The 20,678-nt window shown below is 36.4% G+C and overlaps 1 protein-coding gene across 2 annotated transcripts in view; it reads left to right on the forward strand.

Annotated features, from left to right (window-relative positions):
* Positions 1–20,678, forward strand: part of FYB1 (FYN binding protein 1) — a 155,059-nt gene that overhangs the window by 99,127 nt on the left and 35,254 nt on the right. For both annotated transcript variants that reach the window (XM_025867365.2, XM_025867366.1), the window contains 3 exons: positions 6,400–6,556; positions 18,199–18,245; positions 20,472–20,491. In XM_025867365.2, the coding sequence (XP_025723150.1) occupies positions 6,400–6,556; positions 18,199–18,245; positions 20,472–20,491 (224 nt within the window). The remainder of the gene's footprint in view (positions 1–6,399; positions 6,557–18,198; positions 18,246–20,471; positions 20,492–20,678) is intronic.

Genomic DNA, 20,678 nt, shown 5'->3' on the forward strand with positions numbered 1-20,678 from the left:
GTCCAGTGGAGGGGGGGTGATGCTCCTCAGAGGTCCAAGTCCAGTGGGAAAGCAAGCATCCGCCTTTCTGGGTAACTCAAGTTATTATAACTAAGGAAAGGAGAATGGATACCAGACAAGCAGAACAGCAGGGGCCCAGCACAGATGCCCTGTCAGAAAGTCTCATATGCCCGTGTAAAGATGAAAGTACTACAGGGGTTTTGGGGTGAGTCAGTTTTTAGTGTTTCCAGTTCATCGTTCCCCAAAACATGTCTATAATTTCTCCCCTCCAGGCCTTAGAACACTTTCATATGGTAGCACCCCTGGCTTGTCCAGATCTTTTCCGTGAAAAGATAAGTCACAGGTGGATGATAAACATTTTTCTTCTGTTTAGACAATAGTTTTCCACTCACAGTGGCTTATTCTCTGAGTACAGCTTTAAGTCCTTTAGGAATCTATCAGACTGTATTATTTATAAATTAAAATAGGATGTTATTTTCATTTGTCAAATTCACTAGGATTTTTAATGTGTATTCTGGGATAACAGAGGCATTTCAAGTCAGTAAGCAATAGCTCATTAGATAAATGGTGCAGGGACGCTTAATGATCTAAGAACAACAGCAAGAGCAACAAAAACCATAAAACTAGATCACGGTCTCACACCTAACTCCAAAATAAATTCTTCAATCATTTCAAAGAGTTAAATGTAAAAAAAATGAGTCCAAAAGAAGTAGAAAAAAATATAAGGTTAATAATTATGTGTTCTCAGGGCGCCTGGCTGGCTCAGTGGGTGGAGCATGCAACTCTTGATCTCGGGGTTGTGGGCTCAAGCCCCACATTGGGTGTGGAGATTACTTGAAAATAAAATCTCTTAAAAATAATAATAATGGGGGCTCCTGGGTGGCTCAGTCAGTTAAGCGTCAGCCTCTGGCTCAGGTCATGATCCCAGGGTCCTGGGATCAGGCCCCGCATCAGGGTCTCTGCTCAGAGGGGAGTCTGCTTCTCCTTCTCCCACTCCCCCTGCTTGTGCTCTCTCTATATCTCTGTCAAATAAATAAATAAAATCTTTAATAATAATAATAATAATAATAATAATACTGATGTGTCCTAAGGGTAGGGAAGGCATTCCCAAACATAACTCTAGTGATAATAGAAACTATATATAAAAGAATTTACTCACTGAATTAGAGAAAAAGTAGTAAGTCCTAAATATCAAAAAAGTTTAACTTATTGATGACAAAAATGAAATGGGAAAAATATTTCTAACATAAATGTAACAGTTGGAAAATTTTATTTATCAGATTTGTGGGGGAACTAATTCTCCCTACCTCAACCCCTCCCCAAAAATGGCTGCCAAAGAGAAGATGAGCAATTCCTGTGAGCATTGCACCCAGCAGGTGCCTCACAAGTCAGCAGTGCAGGGCCTGAGTACATTTTAAAACTCTGTACTAGTGAGAGGACTGGAATAGTAAGAAGAGAAGATGTAGAGAGAGGGTAATATTTTTGTCATTGTTGTTGTAGTTTCACTTTTTTTATTTAAATTCAATTAATTAACATGTAATGTATTATTGGCATCAGAGGTACAGGTCTGTGATTCATCAGTCTTATGTAACATCCAGTGCTCATTACATCACATGCCCTACTTAATGTCCATCACCCAGTTACCTCATCCCCCCACCTACCTCCCCTCCTGAAACCCTCAGTTTGTCTCCTTTGATTAAGAGTGTTTTATGGTTTGTCTCCCTGAGAGGGGGTAATATTTTTAATAATTACCAAAATGAAAAATTTGAAAAGAGGCAGAACTATCTAGAAGGAATTAAGAAGATTTTTGTATATATCATTTAAAACCCTGCCCCTGACCCTTTAAGATAACTTACAGTAAAGTACAGTATTTCCTTCAAAGGTTCTGAAGATTTGGGGTTTTATTGGTTGAGACATGGTATGGTCTTTTGTTTTGTTTTTTGGTTGATTTTGCGGGGGGGTTCTCGTTTTTGTTGTTGGAGGTTTTTTTGGTATGAACAGCCAGAAGCAGAACCCAAAGCAGCCCAATTACTACATTGAGTTTGTCCATGTAAGTGGCAAAAAGATGAATACCCTTAATAAAGACGTTCTATTAGTCACTACAAAAAGGCAAATACTATTTTAAAAACAGGCAAAGGATTTGAATAGATAATACAATTAAAACAAAACATGATGAAAATGAAAAAATTGACCCCAATGGTGCTCAGAAACATGTAAAATTAAGAAAAAATGTTTTTTTCAAGAGTGCATCCCCTTTTCCTCTCAAAAAAATTGCCCGCAAATTAGGAGGACAAGAAAAACAAACAATATTTAGGGAAACTAGGCAACATACATAAATCCAGTGCATAATGTATAAAATCAGAAAGGGTCAAAGCAAAGCCAGGACGTACAGAGACATTCTATTCATGAGATAGTCAAAAGAACCTATGAATTTTTTAGGTATAAGCAATGGTGTACTGATAAATTTTGAACTAGTTCTCTAAGACAAACTGTGTGTATGTGTGTTATGTATGTATCCATACATGTAATAAATTTTATTGATATAAAAGTTGCATAGCATAAAAATAAATAAGAATAAGCCAAACAATACTCTTTATTGAAAAGTCCTCAGAGCCAATTGTTTATTTTTGCCAATTTCTTTTACCTGTAGCCAACCTATGGTTAAAATTAAGGAATGAGTGTAGTTCGAACCTGAATGTTGATTGCTATTTTCATTTATGTTAACAAGATGAATGTAAAACTACAAGATATATGTCAGAACTTCACTCATTTGCCAATGCTGTGAGTGACTATTTTGCTGAGTTGTATAATGCTTTCAAATACTGGAAAATATTTCCTGAATGTTTTATGCCATTCACCATGTAATATTTACAGAAACAACACACTTTTAAATTTAATCTGTATCATAAGCATTTTCTCCATCACTCTCTTATATCTAACAATCAACAAAACAATAAAACTGAAATTTGTAGTTCTTGTCTATTTCCAGGATCTAAATAATCCCATTATGCCTAAATTCAATCTACATAGTGAGGTCACTGAATGCAGAGTAGGGAAGAGATGCCAACAGTATACCATCACATAGTCTTTCCACCATTTATAGCACTTCTCACAATTTTGTATGTATTTTACTTATATGTTTTTAGTTTTTATCTATCTCCCCAAATCTGTAAGAGCAGAAATTTGTATCTCTTTTTTCTCTTTTGTATCCTAGTGCCTAGAACAGAACTTGACACATATAGTAAGCATTCAATAAATATTTGTTGAATAAAAAATAAAATGTTCAACTTACTATATGCCAGGTACTGTCCTAAATGTTTTACGTGTGTTAAGTCTAAAGTCCTCACTGCAATCCCATGAGGTGGCACTATTATGATTTTCATTTACCAGGTGAAACCAGAAGTGACTTATCCAAGTCACCCAGCAGGTAAGTGGTGGAGCCAGGATTTAAACTCAGGCACTTTGGCTCCAGATCTTGGACTCTTTACCACAATGCATTCTCTCAATATATCAGAGCCCTGATGCCGGCAAAAAGAAATCTCAGAATGTCAGATGTGTGGCAGACCTTAAAAGCAACCAGGTCACATTAGAGCAAGTGGACAAGTGTGGTATGCTGGAACCGATTCATTATCTGACAGGTTTGGTTTTGTAGAAAATGCTTAAAGACATTTTACAGCACTGTTGGAAATTGTGGGAAGTAAGAGTTCCAAGGAAAAATCTTCGCAAATGACAAAATAAGACAGTTATTAACTCCAGGAAAACGGTAAGTTGAATGAGAAAGGAAATGTAATCATAGTACACTGCTTGATTCAGCAAAAAATAGTATTTACCAAGTCATGATAATGAAAACAATGAACATGGATTTAATTCAAAAAAAAAAGTTATGCTTTTGCTACATTGGAAAAGGAAGGGGAAGAGGGCATAAATCTACATCTACCAAATATAAAATCAGTAATTTTTTCAAGCAGTAGCTATATGTATATGTGTGTGTGTGTATGTATATGTATATATATATATATATATATATATAAAGGTAAATGCAAAAGAAACATCTAAAACATTGGAAGTTTTTGGTATTTGGTATTGGTATTTTGATGAAAATGAAATTAAAACAAAAGGTAGATTTTTTTTCCATAATACTGTGAAAAATTCAAAGCATAATAATGCTGATGTTGGCAAAAATATGTGAAAATCACTCTCATATACTAGTTGATGGAGCTGTCAGTGGATGTTTCCTTGGAAGACAATTTGATATTTTGTATCAAAAGTCTTAAAAAATGTTTGACCCAGCATTTCCACTTAATGGAATTCATTCTAAGAAAAAACTTTAAATATGTGCAAAGACTAAGACATTTCTTATTACAGCTAAAAGGAAAGGAATTAATACAAATATCCAATATTAGAGCCTTAGTGGGTTTTTTTTTTAAATCATGGTAGAGCTGCCTAAGGAAAAATTGTCCCATTACTAAAAATTATAATTAGATTAACCCAGAATGATATTTATGATATTAAAACAAAAATGCTGGTAACAATATAGCAAATGGTTCCATTTTACTCCCCTGCTGTAAAAGTATGTTTGCACTAAAATGTTTCAAAATACATGTAATTCAGTAGCTATTGCTGGGTGATGGGGTTATGGGTGATTCATATTTATTTAGTTCTGCTTGTCCTTATATTTTAATCTCTACTATATATATGACTTATTTGTGAGGTTGTTTAATACATTTCAATGTTTATAAATCATACCTGAAACAAAATCTTCTCATTAAAGATTCAAGGAAGTCATTGAAAACAAGAAAAATGTGTTACCTATGATAGTAGACACAAAAACTACACCTCTTTGCTCTAAAGTAATGAGTCCAGTGAAACATCATTTACATTTTTAAAATCATAATGAATGTGGTATTAAAGTTGATGTAGACTTCTTCACAAAATCCGGAATATTAAAACTGTGGTTTACAAAAGCTTAGAAAAAGTAAGAGAAATTCTTTTTATTTTTTTTATTTTTTATTATGCAATTTTTCACCTGTATACTCTACACCTAGATTTAACAATTGTTAAGGTTTTTCTTAACAAGGTAAGAGAAATTCCTTTTAATATAGTGGGAATTAAAAAACTTATCTATCTCAGAAAAAGGAATGTTTATCCACATCACTAATCATCATGGAAGTGCAAATCAAAATCACAATGAGATATCACCTCACACATGTTATCAAAAAGACAAGAGATAGCAAATGCCAGGAAGTGGAGAAAATGGAACACTTGTATACACTGTTGGGAATGTAAACTGGCACAGCCACTGTGGAAAACAGTATAGACTTTTCTCAATAAATTAAAAGTACCATATGTAATCCAGCAAACCCACTTCTGTGTATATATCAAAAAGCAACAAAGTAACTATTCAAAGAGATACCTCTACTCCCATATGTATAGCAGTATTAATCATAACAACCAAGGAATGGGTACAACCTACGACCTACGTGTCCATCAACAGATGGATAAAGAAAATGTAGTAGATATATAAAATGGAATATTATTCACCCATAAGAAAAAAGAAAATCATGTAATCTTTGACAATATGGATGAAACTGGTGGGCATTATGCTAGTGAAATAAGCCAGAAAGCCAAAGACAAAAAATGCATGGTTCAATGATATGTGTAATCTAAAAAACAAAACAAAAAAGTCAAACTCGTAGAAACAGTAGAAAGATGGTTGTCAGGGGCTAAGGTGAAGAAAATAGGAAGAAGCTGATCAAAGGGTACAAACTTTCAGTTATAAGATGTAAGGTCTGAGGATCTAAAGTAAAACATGGTGACTATAATTGACAATGTGTTGTATAACTGAAATTTGTTGAGAGACTAAAACTTAAGTGTCCTCATCCTCTGCCCGTGAGATGGATGTGTTGATTAGGGTAGCTCAGTCGTTAAGCGTCTGCCTTCGGCTCAGGTCACGGTCCCAGGGTCCTGGGATGGAGTCCCGCATCGGGCTCCCTGCTCCGCGGGAAGTCTGCTTCTCCCTCTCCCACTCCCTCTGCTTGTGTTCCTGCTCTCACTGTCTTTCTCTGTCAAATAAATAAATAAAATCTTTGATTAACTCAATGGAGGGAAAACCTTTCAAAATATATATATATATATATATATATAAATCATTGTGTTATGTAATTTAACTATTTTATAATTCTGTCAATTATACCTCAATAAATCTGAAAAAATAGAACATTTAAAATGCCATGTTCTATGATACTTAGAATATTAGACTCTTTAAAGCATTAATTTAACTTAGGATGCATTTCTTACATTTTTATATTTAAGATCTTCATTTCTGCATATTTGGAATAGCCAGCTCTTGTGTTTTGAAGATTTATCTTAATTCATGGTATTTTTTGTTCTGCTTCTTAGGTACCAGCAAAGGCCAAATGTCTTACTCAACTACTTCCCTGCCACCACCTCCACCACCCCATCCAGCCAACCAACTGCCATTGCCAGCATGTCACCCAACACAACCGCCAGTCCCAAGTCTACCTCCCAGAAACATTAAACCTCCCTTAGATCTAAAGTAAGCAAAGATTATCTTGCCATTTCTTTGTCAATCTCTTGCCATAGATTTTCAAACTCTGCTTGGCTGAATGCTGGAGTTCCATGGGAAACTGCTGGGGCCACAAATGTGGGCAGATGGAAGGAGAAGGGATGGCTGAGCAGGCTGCTCTCATACCCGCATATCCTTCAGCAAGTACTGTTTATCTCTTTTTACAGTGGCTTTTCCCTTAGGAGTTCATTTGAAAAAAAATTTCCACTGCCTTTTAAATATTTTGAAGCATTCTTCAGGTTAGCATTACAATCATCTCTTCCACCATCACTACCATTATCATAATTGTTACCACCACCACCATCAACACTGCCATCACCACCATCCCCATAGTAATCATCACCACCATCACCATTATCATAACCATCACCACCACCATCATCACCACCACCACCATCATCACCACCACCATCATCACCACCACCACCATCATCACCACCACCACCATCATCACCACCACCACCATCACCACCACCATATTTTACTACTTATGACACGCTAGGAACTTTACATATATAAGTAGAAAGTGTTTTCACCATTTCACAGATGAAGAAATGGGAATTTACAGAGGCTAAGTAACTTCTCCAAGATTACACAAGAATGTAGAGTAGAAATTTGGGGCAATGTCAGTCTGAGTCCAAAGTAAATGTGTGCTTTTAACCACTCTGCTAAATAACCTCCTTAAGTAAAAAATACAGGTTTTCTCTCAATCTTCAGAGTTTTGGCTGTGTGTTTAAAAACCAGGAAACTTTTATTTAAGTCCACTCTTGCTTTTCTTGGATGGTGCTTTTTAGAAATGTCAAAACTGGATGGGTGCTATGGATGGGATCTTTACCCATGATTTACCAGAATAGCTGGTTAAGGAAAAAGCAGGCACAAGATTGGGATAGAATGAATGTCATTTTAAAAAGACATTGGATAGGGCGCCTGGGTGGCTCAGTTGGTTAAGCAACTGCCTTCGGCTCAGGTCATGATCCTGGAGTCCCGGGATCGAGTCCCGCATCGGGCTCCCTGCTCAGCAGGGAGTCTGCTTCTCCCTCTGACCCTCTTCCTTCTCGTGCTTTCTATCTCTCATTCTCTCTCTCTCTCAAATAAATAAATAAAATCTTTAAAAAAATAAATAAATAAAAAGACATTGGATAATGGCAAGTATAGATTCTTATGGCAAGTTAGACTATGTCTTCCCTTTCTTCTTCTAGAAAATTGCTTTGGGGCGCCTGGGTGGCTCAGTCGTTAAGCGTCTGCCTTCGGCTCAGGTCATGGTCCCGGGGTCCTGGGATCGAGTCCCACGTCGGGCTCCCTGCTCAGCGGGAAGCCTGCTTCTCCCTCTCACACTCCCCCTGCTTGTGTTCCTGCTCTCGCTGTGTCTCTCTCTGTCAAATAAATAAAATCTTTAAAAAAAAAAAAAAGAAAATTGCTTTATATGATTCTCCTTTACCACAAATAAGCAATATCCCAAAATATTTAGCTGTATTTTTTTTTCCTCCATTTCAATCCCCTACCAGACTGGTGTTCTTTACATTAAAAGTACTTCATATCCATAATCTGTATGGTAGAATCTATTAATATCAATATCTGATTGACAGCTTTCTTTTATTGATGATGATTGCAGTTTACAGCAGGGGTTGAAAACACATCTGTCATAGGGAGCCAACACTGTGTTTCACTTTATTGCATTTGTTTGAAGTATAAAGGCAGTAACTAGAAAGTGTTAGAGCAGCTTAGGGGCTATTATCTTGTTTGTGGCCTGCATTGTCCATTTATGTTAACTGTGTGCCCTTCCAGGCATTTGATTTTATGAATTCTAATTAAAAGACTCTAATACCCCATGATATCTTGCTACCAAATAAGAGCTTAAGCCATCTGCCTACTAACATGTAAGTGCTAAATAAATATTTGTTTACTTAAAATAATTAACATGTGTTCTTATATACACCTGACTTCTATAAGTTATTTTGCTTTCCCATGTATTAAATTCTGTTTCTTTTTCTTAATCTTTCTTCCTAGTCTGACAAATTTAACTGACTAGATCATGATCTTAGTACTTTTGGATTTTACTATGTGACCCTATCCCAGCTACTGCCTTCAGTCTTGTATAATTCTAGTGAGAAATTTTAATAAATACCCTGAGCACGAATCCCTGAAAATTTATAAGACATGAAGACTGATAATTGTTTGATTGAAAACTGTGGGGAGAGGAGTATTTGGCACTATTCCTGCTTATGAGGAGTCCCCAAGACCACCATATGTTTGAGGATTCATTTAAAGGACTCACAGGGTCCAGCACATAGTAGTACTCACGGATAAGATTTATCACAGTGACACTGTCCTTCAATGCCTAGGAGGGACACACCGAGAATGCTCCTTTCTCCAGCTTTGGAAATGTGTAATGCTGCTTCCCAGGGAAGACCGGTAGAGACAAGTTTTTACTGAGAGTTTGTCACATAGGCATCTTCAGCCTAGCCACTACCAAAATACCAGACCTCTAGAAGGAAAGGAGGTTTTCACCACAACTTGCATGGTTTATACAGTCTAGGCACAGCAAGGCACTCTTATCAATTAGGTAACTCTTCATATCAGTGTAGGGAATTTTTTAGAAGTGGAGTTCCCAGATGCAAGCCAAAGGCCAGTCTTGGTGTCAGATTCTTCTAAAATTAGCACCTTAGGCCTACTATATTAATCCTTTTCTGCAAGGCTGCTCCCCAGAATCCATTATGATATGGTGGGAAATAAAAAGTTTTAGATGGAAGAAAGGATTTTAAGAACAGTCGTATAGCCTGTACTACAAATTCATAAGGATGCTGGTCAATAGCTCAGGTTTTCAGTGAATTCTTGCAAAGTTGAAAAAGGCCTTCCAACCAACTAGGCCCACATTCTTACTTGTAACATCATTTTCATCAGAAAGTAGCAAAATCCACCAATTGTAATAAACTTTACCTCATTCCTATTTCTCTCTTATTAGGGACTCCTAATTAGAAAGTCAGATTCATCTAAGAATTCCTGACTCCACAAAATTCATATTCTCAGAAGAAAGATGAAGAGAAACAGGAGTCTTTTGGGATGTTATATTGCCTAGACAAACAATAATTGGGGAATCTGAAAGTCAATTGCCTGATGAAGAAAATAGAGGGAATGAAAGCTAAGGGAAATCTACAATTTTTTTTAAGTAAAAATGTGGTGTATAGTGAAAGACTTTCAGGTTCCCATCAGAGAGCTCAAGTAAATTCCAAAATCACGAAATAGCTGGATTAGAAAATTTCCCCCAAGTAAGAGAAGCCAGATAAGACACAAAGAAGAAACGAGAGCAAAATGACTCTTGATATTTAGGCTCAAAAATTTATATTTTATGTGAGAGGGAAATTTATGGGATAATCTTTAAGCAAAATTGTGAGATATGGGCATTCCTATGCTTTCCCTCATGCCGCCACCCTTCAAAACACACACATGGGTGTTTTCCGCATGCTCCCTCTGCCAGCCTGCAAATGCCATTCCTCCCCTCTCAGGGGCCACTTTCAGGTCAAGCTCTAATAGATTTTTTTTACATTCACTCAAGAATTGGGTTTTTTGTTTTTTTTTTTTTTGCCACTACTTTGTGCTGTTGTAATAGTAGTTCAGGAAATATCAGTGAACAAAATAAAAATCCCTGCCCACATAAAACAGGGGGCAAGAGACCCAAAGAATAAAAATAATAAACAGGTAAAGGAGATAGTATGGTAGGAAATACCAAGTAGGAGAAAAGAGAGCAGAGTTAGGTGGTGTAGTGGGAGGGTGGGGTTGGAGATAGCGTGTCACAACTTTAAGAAAGGGGAGGGTAGGGACGCCTGGGTGGCGGCTGCCTTCGGCTCAGGTCATGATCCCCAGGGTCCTGGGATGGAGCCCCGCATTGGGCTCTCTGCTCCACAGGACGCCTGCTTCTCCCTCTCCCACTCCCTATGCTTGTGTTCCCTCTTTTGCTGTCTCTCTCTGTCAAATAAATAAAAAAAATCTTTAAAAAAAGTAGCTGCCTTTATAGGCAGTTATATACTTGAGCAAAGACTCACAGAAGTGAGGGAGTTAGGCTTGCAGATGTCTTAAGCAAGACCATTCCGGGCCGAGAAAGCAGACAGAACAAATGCCTAGAATGTTCAAGGACTAGGAGGAGGGAAACTGGTGCTGGAGTAGAGTGAGCAAGGGAAGGAATAGCAGGAAAAGATTCAGCTCACATAGGGCCTTGCCGGTCATAGTCAAGTTCGTGTCTCCTCGTGAAATGGTAACCACTGAAAAAGGTTGAGCACAGCAGTGATGTTTTGACTTATGTTTTATCAAGATCACCTGAACAGCTATATGAAAAGAGACAGTAAACAAATATTGAAACAGGGAAACTAGTTAGGTAGATATTGCAGAAATGCAGCCATGGTATAGAGGTGGCTCTAATCAAATGGTGGCAGTGGAGGTCGAGAGGTGTCCAGATTCTGAATATACTTTGAAGGTAGAGGCAACAGAATTTGGATTTGGGGTGTGAAGGGAAACAGGGATCAAAGATGTCTCCAGGGCTTTTGGCTTGAGCAACTATAATATAAGGATGATGTTTCCTTCAACTGAAATGGGAGAGGGTGAAGGTGAGCAAATTTGGGGGTGGGGAAATCAGGAAAGCATGGCTATGTTAAGCTTGAGGTGTCTTTTAAACATCTAAGTGGAGTTATTGGGGTGGCAATTGGGTATCAGGAGCGAAGAGTTTGGGAGAGAGTTCTGGTTTTAAAATATAAATTTGAGAGTCATAGGCATATATTCTCCACTTAAAAACACGAGACTGTTACAGTCATCAAGGAAGTGAGTGTAACTAGAGAGAAGAATCAAGCCCTGGGGCGCTCCAACTCTACTAGGCCTGGGAGAAGAAAAATGAACAAGGGAGAGTAAAAAGGAAAAAACAATAAAATAGGAAGAAAACAAGAGCGTGGTGTCCTGGAAGCCCAGTAAAGATAAGTATTCCCTAAGACCAAATAAGGGAGGACTGTGGAAGTCGTGAGGGAGAGATATCCTGGACTTCGGATGCAAGCCTGACTAAAATAACATTAGAGGAACAGGAAAGAAGAACTGGAAAGACCAATCATAGACAGCACTTTCAAGGAGAAATGGGGCAGTAACTGATGGGAAAAGTGGAATAGAGTTGTTTTGGTTTTTTTTAAGATGGAAGAAATAACAGTATGTCTGTATGCTGGTGAGAGAGATCCAATGAAGAAGGGAAAATTATAATGGTGGCGAGGGCAGAATTCCTGAAACAAGGACTAGAGCGAGTGGGAAGTAGTGTTCAGGTGAGGGACTGGCTTCCCAAAGGAATAAATAACTGAAAGGTTTACAGTCTTCCCTAGGGTGTAGAGTCTGCATTGCTTACGGCAAGAAAGGAATTTTTTAATTGGTGTCAGGGAAGGAATTTCAGGAGATAGGGTGGCCTTAATCACTTGCCTCCCCAGAAGTCAGAGGTGATGACATCATTCAGATCAGGATGCCTTAAGAATGTAGAAGACTGGAGGCAGAAGAGAATTAGAAATAATAACCATCTTTTAAAATAAAGTGGGTGAGGCCGAAGTTCTGTTTTATTTTAAATTGTATTGCTTCCCCACCTAGTGGTCGGAAGTCAGCTAGTTACATTTTCTGCTGTGTTACTCAAGACATCAGAAGAGAAACTGAAACGCATCGAAAGAGCTTGTTTATCACTATTAGTGTTCAGATCAACATCTTTTAGTGTAACACATTTCTTGGCACCACCTTTAAAAATTAATTATAATTTTAACAGTATAACTAATTTTTTCATAGGAAAACAAACCACTGGTTGCATATTTTGGTGTACAAAACAAATTCCATTAGTAGTTATTAATAGTAACGAGACAGGAAAAGTGAAGTAATAAGAAATAACAAATACTGGGAAGTGACCAAGGTTGAACAGTTCTTACCATGAGGTCATTCATAGTCAGTTTCAGATTTTGGGGGCTCTCAAATCAGACAAAAATTAAGAATTTACCATTATAATCCTCTTATTCTTTAGAAATACTTAACAGTGTCTGGAATTCGAGACTTGCCCTATCAGACGTGCACTTCCAAGGGGCCCAGTCTAACTCCATTTGGAAAGCATGGGCTGAAATGAGTTTTATAGATTCTCCAGCATTCAATACAGGAAGATATGTCCCTGAGAAAAGTTCACAGAGAAGTCGTAAGATTTTATTCTCAGCAACAGCAGGTATAGAACCAAGTTTCATGTGACACTTAGATTTGCCCTTCTTCTTTAAAAAACAAAAACAAAAACCAAAAAACCCCAATTAAAGTTATGAATAACAAAGAAGATACAAAGGTCAATAGCTTTACATCTTTAAAAGTCAGGAAATAGAGCTCTAATAGCTTTCTAAAAATGGCAGTCGTAATATTGAATTGACTTTGTGTTTCCTATGTAATTCTACACACCACCGTGTAAAAACCAAGAACCGGTGAAAGGTCCTCCTGAACAGACACACTGTTCTAACAACTGATAAGCTTCCTTTTCTTCTCCTTGACCTGCCCCCTCTGCTGAGGTCTGTGTGACAGGTGATTGGTTTCATTGTTTGCCTGTATCTTCATGCAGTTTTTCTCAATGCCTGCAACACTTTTCTTTTTTAATAATTGGCAACAGTTTAATCTCAGTTTATTATGACACTCACCTATTTCTCTTCCTCATCTTTTTCCCTTTTATTCTTCACTATCATTCTTACATGATTTCTTATTTATTGAACATTTTCATGTTGTATATGGTGAATTCAGAGTTCTATAAAGTAAACTAAGATTTATATGCTATTGTGTTGTGTCCATGAATCAATGTGTGCATGCAAACGTTATCTACAAGTAATAAATGGTTTGTATAAACGTGCAGCCACATATGCATGAATGTGCTATGCAGATACTCTCCATTCTGCAACTATTTGTTACTCTTTCAAATGATTTAGGAAATAAACTGCAAGTCCAGTAGTCTTTTTGACTAATATTCTTTTTCTAAAATGATCATAAACAAGTCACTTTGATAACAAACATTAATTTAGTTTCTTAGTATTGCTGGGACATAATTAATTCTTCAAAAAAAAAAATCAAAGTCCTATACATGACTGGAATTATCCTAATAGCTTTCTAAAAATGACAGTCATAATAATAAATTAACTAACAAAGTGACAGTGTCTTATAGTCTCATAGTAGAAAGAGAGCCGTGCAAGCAATTACTCTATAATTATAGTGATACAGAATAATCACTATAATAGAGCAATGTATGACACATAGAAGCAGCAACTGCATGGGCCTAGGGCGTTGGAGATGACTTCGCAGAGAAGAGTGTTTCAGGAGAGGCTAAAAGATTAAGAAGAGCCACAAACAGGGGATGATAAGGAGAAAGATTATTCTAGGAAGGGAAAACAGAGTGGGCTAAGAACGGAGGAACAAGAAACAGAGTGTTCAGAGAGTGAGTCAATATTAATATAATATGTGAAAAAAGATGATATAAGAGGATATATGAAAAATAAAACTGTAAAAGAACAGGACTGAGGGACGCCTGGGTGGCTCAGTTGGTTAAGCATCTGCCTTCGGCTCAGGTCATGATCCCAGGGTCCTGGGATTGAGTCCTGCATCGGGCTCCTTGCTCAGTAAGGAGCCTGCTTCTCCTTCTGCCTGCCACTCCCCCTGCTTGTGTGCTCTCTCTCTCCCCCCCCCCACAAATAAATAAATAAAATCTTAAAAAAAAAAGAACAGGATTGGTCATAAGAACCTTGTATATCATGAAACAGGCTGTAGATTTTATTCTGTAGAATGTCAGTTTATTTTGACATCTAAGGTATTTACACTTTGTGCTTTTAATTAATACTCAATTCATTAAAGTTAATAATGCAAAGGCCTAATTTATTTTAAGTACTTAAATTCCCATAACTTGCTATCTTATTTATACATCTAGTAATTTTTATTTAAATAAGAATCGTTATTGTCAGTGGGATCTTTGACTAATGATTGGACATCTCAGGTTAAATTCTTTCAAATGGATAGTTACATTTAAAAATTTAGTTTTAATTAAGTTTAGTTTTAAACTTACATGTTTTACACTGCATGGATAAATCTATATATTGAACTTTTTAAGCATTTCAAAAACCTAACTGAACAAATTTAATAACTGCACTAGGTAAAATCTTCCCCCAAACTTAAATGACTCTTATGAATCTATCAAAGCATGTCCAGTTCTCTTAAATATTCTAATTGTATTTGCAATGAGATTTTTCTTATACCTTTTAAGAAACATATTTATTTTGAAAAATTTTATAAAAGGCAGAGAGAATAGTATAATGAGCCTCCATGTCCCCTGCACCAACTTGAACAATTATAAATTCATCACCAATCTTGTTTCATCAATACCCCACTCACTTCCCTCTTTCATATTCTTTTGAAACTAATACCAAATACATACAATTCTATTCATGAATATTTTAGTAGGTATCCCTAAAAATTAGGGCTCTATATATTAATATAAAAATCAAGTCCATGTTCAAATTTCCAATTGTCTCTTTTTAAGTTTTTTGAATAAGAATCCGTATAAAGTCTACACATTTTCATTGGCTTATACATTTGCAATTCTCTTTCAAGCTATAAGTCTACCCTCTATCACTTTATTTATTTATTACAATTTATTTGTTGAAGAATCAAGTTGTTTGTGGGCATTATAGTTAGCCACAGTCTAGATGTTGCTGAGTGCTTCCCTAATAGGACATCTTACGTGTTCCTCTCTCCTCTGTGTTTCCTGTAAATTGGTAGTTGCAGGTAGAGGTGACTTAACCAAATTTAGTTCTAATTTTTTTGGTAAGACCACTTCTTAGGTGATGGTGTATTCTTTTATCAGAAGTCTGTAATGTCAGGTTGACTCCTTTTTTGATGTGAGCAGCCATTGACACTCAACATTGACACAATTGAAGAACCCATACTTTTCAACTAAACTAAAAAGCCTAACAAATTTTAAATTAGTTTGACATATCTAACTGAATATTTGCTAATGTAATACATCTCTTAAATATTACAAATTCTTAAAATATTGAACATAGGTATACTCTCCCATGATTATAAAACTTATTTCACAAATTTTTGTACCACAAATTTTATTTACTTCATCATTTCTGTATTTCTGTATTTAACTCTGAATCTCTCAAGGACTGAAGAGATTCACTAAGGGAAATAAGTGTCTTTTTATGACCAAGCTAATGAGTTGATTAATTGGGCCTTTATACTTACCTAAATTAAAAGCTAAAGCACATGTAAGTGAAATTTTAAATTTTCAAATTTGTTCAGAAGTAAGTTTATTGGGTCAGCAATTGATAACCATATATGCTTACCATCCCAGGTGGAGACTGAAACATGTATGTCTATGGCAATTCTTCCTAAGCCACAAGTGTACCCACTGAGCTTGTTTTTTAGTCTAAGGGATAACAAGGCACTTCCAGCCCACATTCTTCAAATGGGGTTAGTTTTGCAATCAGCATCTGTTGGGTTTAAGTAACACTCTTTCCTAATTCTTTAAGTGGCTTGAGTAGTGAACATGAGAGTGATATAATCATATTTTGCATTAGAGAGATCATTTTGGCAGCAATATGGAAAAGGGACTGTAAGGGTGGAGAAGATGAAGAGCAATGCTCATCACTAGAAGATGGGGCAGATGGCTACTGCAAGAGTCCATGCTAGTGATGATATAATTCTGTCCTTGTGTCTAGCAGGAAAGAGGAAAGAGATGGAGGGAGGAAGTGAATTATAGGAGACATTAAATATATGGAACCAACAGAACATGATTAATTTGATGTGGAACTGAAGAAGAGTGAGAAACAAGGATGACTTTGAGACTTAGGTGGATATGTGGAACTTCAGTGCCATTCACTAAGATAAGAAACCTAGTAGGAAAAACAGGTTTATGTTGGGATAAAAGAAGGCAGCCTCAGTTTCTGCAATGTTAATATAGAACTGGCTGTGGGACATTCAAGTAAAGATGTGTATATATGAGTCTGAAACTCAGAAGAGAGGCCTGCACTGGAGATGTCAATGGAAGTCACCAACACTAAGAGAACAAATGAAGCTGTAGGTATATATGAGACCTTTCAGGGACAGATGTAGAGTGGAAAAAGAAAGGAAGCCAAGACCAGAACACAAAGGAACATCATCACTTAAAGGGGAAGTGAAAGGGAAATAAGCCCACCAAGGAAATTGTAGGAGGGTGGTCAGAAAGACAAGAAACAAGCCAGGAGAGATTTCTTATGGAAACAAAGAAGACTCTAGGAGGGCAAAATGGCCACTACTGTTAAGGGCCACAAAATAATCACATAATAATGCAGGTTAAGAGGTGTCCCGTGGATTTGGTAAGTGAGTCCTCTAAGAGTGGTTTCAGCAAAGGATCGGCAATAGAAGCCAGAGTGTAGTCATGAAGAGTTGAGCAAGAGGAAAAGAAGTCAAGTCTGTGAGCAGAGACAGCCTTCTCCGCTTTGGCTGGGAAAAGGAGGACTATCTGTGGTAATGGGGAGGACTTAGGTAAAGAGAAGGATTTGGCTTTTATGAATGAGACTAACTAACTTGGGCTAAGGGAGAAAACAAATTGTGAGATATTTAGGAATGGGGAGTGAAAGAAGAGGAATAATAATAATATAAATAATATGATGACACAGAACAAAGAAGGGAAAGGGGGTAAAACACTGATAATTTCGATAGAATTCAGAACACAGGTGGAAGGAAATTTGACAGAAGGTAAGGATAAGTTTGGGTTAAAGGAATATATTTTTCTTAAGAGAGTTCACATCCAATAACTGCTATTTTATCAGTGAAATAAGAAACAAGATCATATGATTATAGGGGAGAGGAGAGGGACAAGAGATTTGCAGAAAGTAGTGAAGGTTTTGAATAGCCACTGAGAAGGATGATGGGAGAAAATGCTCACTAGGAAAAGGTATATGAGATTATAGAACAGTGTTGAGGGTAACATTGAGACTGAATGCCATTTGTAATATCAAGAATCAGTGAAATAGCAGTTTTTTCCAGCTATGTTAATCAACCTGAGGAGAAAAATAGAAAATCTATATGGTTGCATAAATCATTAGGGATTTGTGGGGCCCAGGTATTAACTGTTAAGAGCGGTTGGAGTAAAGTGGTTTGGAATGAAGCACCTTGGAGTCCAAGCCACAAATGATGGAAGTAAAGCCAGGTGGAAAACATCTGGAAAGAAGGAGTCAAGGTTTAGAACTAATTCTTTTTGGTATCTATATGATAAAAACAAACAAATGCCTTCAGAATCCCAGAATTGAAGTATTAATATACTGCGATTTTAACAGAAAACATATTACTGCCCTGAAGCAATGGATTAATTTTACATGTCCACTATGAATACACAGAACTGTCTTCAAGGTCCCTGATTCTCCATGTTTTTGCCTCCATAGCAGCATAAATATGAGGCGAAAGCCCATTCTAATAACGTCCGATGTTTTAAATCAGAGCAGAAATTAAAGAAAAAAGAATAATTTAAAAATAATCCTTTTATTCTTTTTCATTTTTCATTGTAAGGTGAGCATCTATTTGCTCCATTTTTACTTTCTCTTCTTTCCTGTTTTCAGAAGCCCTGTAAATGAAGAAAGTCAAGATGGTATGATGCTCTCTGATGGTAAGGGGCAAAAAGATGTTTTATTTATTTATTTGTTACCTCAGATACAGAAATTTGAGTTAATCATTCTGATAGGGTCACTACTGGGCCATTGTCATCATTGGTCCATGCAAGACCCCTCTCTTGTTTTACTTATGTATGTATTCCCTTTTACCTCCATGACACATTCCCTTCTCTCTATTTCCAACCAGAGACAAATATTCTAATATATTTAATGTGTTTGTGTCTGTTTGTACATATTCTTTGCATACTCTTATATATGTGTATATATTTCAATTTACATAAACATTATGTTATAGCTCACTCTACTCTTTTTTTTTACACTCAGCATAATGTGTTTTAGGGGGCTCACACATGTTGCTATATGTATATTTAATTTGTTAACTACTGAACAGTACCCCCATGGTATGTATCCTATGCATTTGCATTTTACTTCCAATTCACTGGTACTTACAAATAATAATTCAGTGTATGTTCTTGTCCATATTCCCATGTGGACCTCTGAGAGACTTTCTTTAAAATATATATCTAGTAGTGGAATGGCTGTTCATAAGCTATGGAATATTCATTTTAACTGATTAGGACTAGAGTGCTCTCCAAGAAAGCTGCATCTGTGTGTACTCCCATCAGCAGGGCATGAAAATTCCAAGATGCTTACCTTTCACCAATGTCTGGTATTATTCAGCTTTCCAATTTCGAGTCTCATATGTATAAAATGATATCTCACTTCATTTTCATATTTCTGCTTCTAATGGGTCTGAGTACTTTGTGTATTAGCCTTTGTGGTTTCCTCTTCTGTAACTTGCCAGTTCATATCTTTTGACCAGTTCATATCCTTTGACCATTTCTGTCTTGGAGTTGATCTTTTTCTGGTTGACTTGCAGGAGTTCCTGTGTTTTTCGGTATTAATCCCATGTCAGTTGCAGACACTGCAACTATCTCTTCTCACCCAAGCTGCCTTTCACTGAACATAAATGAATTTTGATATAATCAAATTAATTATTACATTGTAACTTGTGTTTTAAAGTTTTAGTTAAGAAATCCTATCCCTAAAAATTAAAAATATTATCTCCTATTTTCTTCTATGAACTTCATCCCTTATATCTGAGTCTTTGATGTCTTTGCAGTCCACCTTTGAGGAGTTAGTAGAAACCCAGATTTACTGCCTCATTTGTGGAACTGGTTTTCCCATTACCATACTTTGAAATCCATCATTTTCTCAATCTTCTATAATGCCATCTTTATACTACATCAACTGTATAGGTGTGTGTCTATGTATGTATATGTGTGTATTTGTGTGTGTAATAACTGTGTATATAAGAGTGTGTATGTAAATTTATTCATCTGTCTCTGAGCTCTCTGCTCTATTCTACTGGTCTATGTGTTTCTATACCAACACCACATTGTTTTTATTACTATTACTCTAGATTATGTCTTAATATCTAATAATTAGCTGATATCACTAAACACTTGAACTGCAACTGACATGGGATTAATATCTGAAAAACATAGGAACTCTTGCAAGTCAACCAGAAAAAGATATCAACTCCAAGACAAAAGTGGTCAAAGGATATGAACTGGCAAAGTATCTTTTTTCTTTAGAGAGAGAGAGAGAGAGAAAGAGAGTGAGCCGGGGGGGAGGGGCAGAGGGAGAAAGAGAGACAGAATCTTAAGCAGGGTCCATGCCCAGCTTAGAGCCCAATGCGAGGCTCAATCTCACAACCCTGAGATCAGGACCTGAGCCGAAACCAAGAGTAAGCCTCTTAACCAACTGAGCTACCCAGGTGCCCCAGTAAAGTATCTTTTTCTAAAAAACCTAATTAACTTGATTTGCTTGATACATAAATCCAAATCGTTGGGAACAAAACAATAAGTCAACAAGTGCAAACTAGTTATGATTTTCTGATAATACCTTTGTTCCACACAAGCCCATAAAACCAAATGCGCATGCCTTTCATAAAGAGGATTAAAAGTCTTCATTATTTTTTGGCCTTTGCATTATTTTATGAAAGCCAGTGAGATGATCTTACAGTTAAAGTACAAGTACTGAAAAGGCCATAGTAAAGATCTAAGCCACATATTCTATTTTTACTTATATATCTTTGATAAAGCATAAGTTCTGTTACATTATGAACTGGTTTGAATATATTATGTCTAATAATTCTGTACTAAAGTGCTTTCTAATTAAAGTATATTCAATTTTACTCTTTTTTAAAAATGCTTTAGGTCCTGGAAATCCAGATGAGGTCAGTTTTTTTTTCCCCTTCTGATATTATACAGCTTAACTAAAATACTTAACAATTACTGTGATTCATGTTCTAGTGACATAAACCAACAAATGAAAACCGTTATGAGTAATAATGATATTTTACCATTTATAATATTACTTCATCTAAAATGCTTGAGACATTAAACACCAGTCATTAAACTGAC

This window comes from Callorhinus ursinus, unplaced genomic scaffold (assembly GCF_003265705.2).
Source record: "Callorhinus ursinus isolate GAN/ISIS: 27379988/994484 unplaced genomic scaffold, GSC_fseal_2.0 scaffold3, whole genome shotgun sequence".
NCBI lineage: Eukaryota > Metazoa > Chordata > Mammalia > Carnivora > Otariidae > Callorhinus > Callorhinus ursinus.